The sequence below is a fragment of the Propithecus coquereli genome, unplaced genomic scaffold (assembly GCF_000956105.1).
Source record: "Propithecus coquereli isolate 6110/MARCELLA unplaced genomic scaffold, Pcoq_1.0 Scaffold196, whole genome shotgun sequence".
NCBI lineage: Eukaryota > Metazoa > Chordata > Mammalia > Primates > Indriidae > Propithecus > Propithecus coquereli.
In genome coordinates, this window is record NW_012144522.1 from 1604971 (window position 1) to 1611698 (window position 6728).

The window sequence follows — 6728 nt, forward strand, 5'->3', positions numbered from 1 at the left end:
ATTTCCCCAGCACCATTTATTGAAAAGTATGTCCTTTCCCCAACATATGTTCTTGTCTAATTAAAGGGAGTCTGTCTCTCCCTTTAAATCCAGTATTTGCTTCACCTGTCTGGGTGCTCCAGGGTTGGGTGCGTATACATTTACAATTATTATATCCTCTTGCTGAATTGATGTCTTTATCGTTATATAATGACCTTCTCTTTTTACTTCTCTTTTTATCATTATATAGTGACCTTCTCTTTTTACTTCTCTCTTTACTGTTTTCTACTTAAAGTCTGTTTTATCAGATATAGTTGTAGTTACTCCTGCTTGCTTTTGGTGTCTGATTTCATGGTATATCTTTCTCCATCCCTTTACTTTCAGTCTCTATGTGTGTTATAGTTGAGATGAGTTTCTTTTAGGTAGCTTAATAGTCATGTGTTTTATTCATTTAGCTGGTCCATGTCTTTTAAGTGGAAAGTTTAATCTGTTTACATTCAAGGTTATTATTGATATATGAGGGCTTATTTCTGTCATTAATTGATTTTGGGGTTTTTTGTAAATCCTTTGTTTCTTCCTTTCTCTCTCATTCTCATTGCGATTTGGTGGTTTTCTGTAGTGACAACATTTGAGTTTTTTTCTCTTCCTTATTTGTGTGTTTGCTCTGCCAGCGTGTCTTATACTTTCATGTGTTTTCATGCTGGTTGATATCATCCTTTCACTGCCAGGTGTAGAACTCCCTTAAGCATTTCTTGTAAGGCCAATCTAGTGGTGATGAATTCCCTCAGCTTTTGCTTGTCTGGGAAAGACTTTATTTCTTCTTCATTTATGAACCATAACTTTGATGTGTGTGGGCTTTGATGTGTATAGTTTAATTGGCTAGCAGGTTTTTTTATATCAGCACTTTGAGTATAATTATCCCACTCTTTCCTGTCCTGTAAGTTTTTGCTGAGAAATCCACTGTTAGTCTGATGGGAGTTCCTTTGTAAGTGACTACATACTTTTGTCTTGCCGTTTTTAGAATTCTCCTTTTGTCTTTTACTTTGACAGTTTGACTTTAATGTGCCATGGAGAAGACCTTTTTGGATTGTATAATATCTCTTTTGGAATCTCTGCGCTTTCTGTATTTGAATGTCTAAATCTTTTGCTAGACTTGGAAAGTTTTCAGGTATTATTTTGTTAAATAGGTTTTCTATCCATTTTGTTTTCTCTTCACCTTCTGGGACACCAAAAATTCAAATATTTTATGATGAATTCAAAATCGAATTCAAGTGTTTTATTTATGATGTCCAATATGTTACATAAGCTTTGTTAATTCTTTTTTATTTTTCTTCCTTTTTGTCTGGATTATTTAAAAAGACCTGTCTTCAAGTTCTGAAATTCTTTCTTCTGCTTGATATAGTCTGTTGTTGAAGCTTTTGAATGTATTTTGTATTTTATTCAATGAATTTTGCACTTCTAGAATTTTGTTTTGTTCTTTTTTTATGTCTGTCTCTTTGGAAAATTTCTCATTTATATCCTGAATTGTATTTTTGATTCATTTGTATTGTTCTTCTGTGTTTCCTTTTATCTCAAGGAGCTTCTTTAATATCATTATTTTGAATTCTTTTTCCAGTATTTTATAAATTTCTTTTTCCTTAGAATCTGTTGCTGGAGAATTATTGTGTTCTTTTGAAGGTGTCGTATTTCCTTCTTCCTGTTTCATGTGTCCTTACATTGATATCTGTACATCTGGTATAATAGTCACTTCTTCCATTTTTTTTAATTTGCTTTTGTGGGGGAGGGCTTTTCCCTGAAGATGTATCTGTGGTGTTGGTTGGGTAGGGTACTTAGGCTTTGATTCTGGTTGCATGCAGTAGTGTTGTCTTTGTGTGAGTTCTTTGACTGTAAACAGTGTCAGGGGTGTCTGATTTCCTCAGTGGCTTAGGGTGCCATTGTTAGTGGAGGGAGTGGTGAAGTTTTGCTGGGGACGGGGATGCCAGGTGGGCCAGTTTTTTGGCCCTAGTGCTGGCAGCAGCAGGCCAAGTCTGCCTGTCCTTTTGCTCCGGGATGGGTCCACCCTAGTGCTGGCAGCAGCAGGCCAAGTCTACCTGTCCTTTTGCTCCGGGGTGGGTCCAGGTAGGCTGATTCTTCAGCCTCTGGGTGGTTTGCTCAGGTGCTGGCAGTGGCAGTGGTGGGTTCTCGGGCCCCTGGGCAGCAGATGTGGCATGGACGATGGCAGAAGCAGTGGTAGGACAACCCTCTGGCTCCCAAGTAGTTCATGCTAGTGTCAGCGGTGGCCATGACTGGCTGGGTGGACTAGTCCCCAAACCTGCAGGTGGCACTTGCAGGTGGGTGCCAACTGTGGTGGTAGCAGCAGGTTGGATGGGCCCAACCTTAGGCCCCCAGGAGGAGTTGGATGGCATACAACCGTAGGCTCATGTGCCAATGGTGGTAGAATGAGCTGAGCGGTTCCCACACCCTTGGACAAGTGGTCAAGCACTGTGGGGGTGATGCCAGGCCTGGTGGGCCTGTCCTTGGGCCCTGCCCCGTGGTGGTGCATTCAGGCACTGGCTGCAGTAGGCAGGGGCAAGGTGATCCCTGGGCCCCCGACAGAATGCTTGGCTGGGGGCAGCAGTGAGTATGCCGCAGCCTGCTTTGGGGGCGGTGCAGGGGGTGTGCTTTCAGTGGCAGCAAGCACAGGCAAGTGGCTGGGAAGCATGTGCTTCGGCCCCAGGTGGTGGCTGCAGGCAGGGATGTCTGTCCTCAGGGCCCTTGTAGATATACAGCAGCTCTGCTGCTGAGGGCTGCAAGGTCACTGCCAGAGGCTCAAGCTTCCCAGCCCCGGTGGTGGTAGCCAGCAGTGATGGCAGCTGCAAGTGGGGGAGTCTGTCCTTGGGACATGTGAACGTGAACAGTGGTTCCACTCCCAGGGGCCTGCTGTTTGGCCCAGAGGGCAGCAGCCAGCCACGGCTGCATTTGGCTGCAGCCCTGAGCAGCCCCCTTTTCTTTAATTTAGAGGAAATGCATGTAGTGTTTACTGCTGATCATAAGGTTTGGTTAAACATTCTTTCTTAATATCAGGTTTTGTTTTTTAAAATTTTCCTTTTAGCCTGATTCATAGTTATCCAATAACTTCTTCAACTGTCTACTGTTGCAATACATATTTTTTTCATTTTACTCTATTAAATTGATATATAATACTACTAATTTTTTTTTTTTTTTTGAGACAGGATTTCACTCTTTTCTGGGCTAGAGTGCAGTGGCATCATCATAGCTCACAGCAACCTCAAACTCCTGAGCTCAAGCAATCCTCCTACCTCAGCCTCCCGAGTAGCTGGGATTATAGGTGCACACCAACACACCCAGCTAATTTTTAATTTTTTTGTAGAGACAGGGTCTTGCTATGTTGCTCAAGTTGGTCTGAAACCCCTGGCCTCAGGTGATCCTCCTGCCTCAGCCTCCCAAAGTGTTAGGATTACAGGCATGAGCCACTGCTCTTGGCCTGTATGTTTTAATCTTATAGCATGGTTTCGTGGATTGAACTAACAGATTCCATGGGACTCTTGTTAAGTATGAGTTGTACATTTTTATTGTCCCAAACATGCTGAGCAAAAATGATGAAAAAAATCATCAAAATATACAAGGGCTGTCCACAAAGTATCCAGCCATGTAACCTTTCTCGTTATATTAACAATGGCTGGATACTTTCCAGATAGCCCTCGTGTGTCGCTTCTCTTATTTCATGGATGCACAAGCCCATGGTATATTGTTTCTTTGTTTGTTTTTAGAGATAGGGTCTTGCTGTGTTGTCCAGGCTATAGTGCAGTGGTGTGATCATAGCTCACTGTAGACTCGAACATCTGGGTTCAAGCAGTCCTCCCACCCTGGCCTGCCAAAGTGTTGGGATTATAGGCCTGAGCCACCAAGCTCAGCCTTGTGTTTTGTTTGTTTGTTTGTTTGGTTTGGTTTGGTTTTTTGGGTATTTAAGTGAGACAGTGGGAGTGGGGAAGGAACAAAGAAATCTGTAACTGGTTGTGATCAATTACTCGTAAACACCACTGCACTCAGAGCAGCTAGCAAATTATTTTTATGAAAGATACATCATCATTTGAAATAAGTTTTGTTTTTGGAACAGTTGAAATTATATTAATATCTTAAAGATTTTCCATGGTTTTAAATTTGTTCTACACTATCATGTTAATGAAGTAGTAGTAGTGACAATAGTGACCTATTAAGTGCATAACTGTGTGTGTATATAGTGGCCTGTTATGATGTTCCATATTCTTATCCTTGAATTTCTTTCACCTTTTCTCCATTACATAAACCTCTGTCAATTTACACTTCTTGCTGTTTCTGTTACTTAACTGGTAGTTTCTTTATGTTCAATTCTAAGTGCACCTGGGTTCACCACCTGGGTGCAGGTGTTGGCTCTATCATTTTTAGCTCTTTGATCTGTGGCAAGTTTCTTAGAGTGTCTGTGACACAGTTGTCTCCTCAGTAAGATGGGAACAGATCGTTCTATCACAGGCTCTTACATTATTATACGAATTAGGACGTGTAAAGCATTTAGAATAGTGCTTGGCACATGAGAAGTGTTCAAAAATTTCAGTCATTGCCATTGCCATCATCATCACAGATTTTACATCCTGACCTTTTTTTCTTTAAAGCCACCATGGCCTTTGTCATTTCTGAAGACACGTATTCTAGCTCACCTAAACACCAGATATCACTTGGTATGTTGAACGTAACACTTCGATAGAGATAGCCCTGTGTTGACTTGTTATTTGTATATTTCTTGTCTTCTCCACAAAAATGAGAAATCCACACTGATATAGAAGATATAATCTCTTATGGAAAAATGTAATAAAACAATTAAGGAGAGATGTGTGTTCCAAAATACCTTAATGTGAATTTTTCATAACACTTCAATCAAATCCATACTTAAAATTTGCTTCTCTTTTCATTTTCTGTGAAGATGATAAATCCCTCCATAACCCCTCGGTAAAATGTGTTTTTCATTTTAGGGACAGTTGACATTCAGGGATGTGGCCATAGAATTCTCTCAGGAAGAGTGGAAATGCCTGGACCCTGCTCAGAGGGCTTTGTACAGGGACGTGATGTCGGAGACCTACAGGAACCTGGTCTCGCTGGGTGAGGATACCTTCCCTCCAGAAGTCGGGACCTGCCCTTGTATGTCTTTGCGTTTGATCTTGTGTGCCTCTTGGAAGCCCCCGCATTGCTTGGCTGAGATTGAAGTCCTTTGAACTAGAAACAAAGGCTTCCTGTGAGGCATTTAAATTTGTTCTACACACTCCCCTTTCTTCAGTTGTTCTGCCCCCTTTGGGATCTGCCAGTTGTGGATCCACACCTAAAGTATGCATAAAACCTTATGCCAGACTTTTTTAAAATACCTAGTTCCTTGCTTTTTCACCTGTGCTTTCATTTCAGTAGTTCTTAGAAGAGAGCTAGATGTCTACATGTTTGGATGTAAAAAAACTTTGATTTTGTCGTCTTATGTTTGTGTGATTTTGCGTCTGGTAATTGCATTTGATATACATAGTTTTAGGTCATGTGTTTTTTTTCTGCCGTGATAACCCGCCTCTACGTTATGTTCTTGTGGACTCTCCTGTGGGATGAGTTTACATGAAAACAGAAAATTCTTGAAGGAGAAGACTTTGACTACTATGTTTCAATATGATCCTGCCACATACAGAGATGCCTCTTGAAGCCGTGAGCAGAATTGTCAGCGTGTCCCAGGACACTGAGATGGAAAGTATCAGGAGAGCCTACTGGTCAGTGCTTCCTATTGTCTTTCTGGTTTTTGAGGAGTATCACAAAAGTGTCCCTCAAGGGCACCATGACAGTGTTGATCACACACAGTAATGACCATCCCCTCTGAGCCAGCAGTCAGTGTTGGTATGTCCCCTAAGGAGAATGTTCAAGCTCACAGCCTCATGTGTATGAGGCTCTTGGCTAAACTCTTGTTCATGCCACATTTTTTGTCCCCTGTGTCATTGTTCATTCTCATCAGCAAACCTTTGTTCAAACCTGTGTACAGTTTGTTTCAAGTTCAAAGGTACAACAAATATGATTTTAACATATCTTGTAGAGACAGCTATGCCTCGGTTCTTAAAGTCCTCTTCATTGGTTTAAGCTGCTGCTACTTTCATCTTGTACATTTCCATGTGGTATAAATGAATTATTTTTTATTCATTTAATCATCAGTTCTGTATTTTTTATGATATCCTTAGTATTTGGTTTGTAGCTGGAATGCAAGGAGTGTTGTATCAGGAAATGGCCATTTATTTGTGTATTTTTGAAGTTTTCCTTCTGTGGATAGGGTACAATTCCAGAGCAGTTTCTCTAATAGACACACAAACTCCGGAACTTACTGAACAGGCAGTATTAATTGGCTTTTTTACTTCTATATCACTTGACTTAGTACCTACTATTAGAGTATACTTTTGTCAATTACACTTATTACTGTTTTTAAATTGAGAATTTTTGGTATCTGGAGAATATACATTTTTTAAATTAAGTTACCGTCAAATCCCAGAAATAACATTAAATTGACTTGCCATAATTTGTCACTTAAGACACATTGCTTTTTTTATAGTATATTTTTAGTTTTTTAAGCATAAGTTTATTTAAATTTCACTGAATTCTGATTTCTTAGAACAAATGCTGCATTGTAAAAATTACTGTCCCTGTCCAGATTCATCATGTCCATCTTGGTATCCTAAGTGAATTTTTACGTATCTCCTAGC

The 6728-nt window shown here is 40.5% G+C and overlaps 1 protein-coding gene across 1 annotated transcript in view; it reads left to right on the forward strand.

Annotated features, from left to right (window-relative positions):
• Positions 1 to 6728, forward strand: part of LOC105809561 (zinc finger protein 845-like) — a 55728-nt gene that overhangs the window by 1411 nt on the left and 47589 nt on the right. The window contains 1 exon segment of the mRNA XM_012643397.1: positions 4986 to 5112. Coding sequence (XP_012498851.1) covers positions 4986 to 5112 — 127 coding nt within the window.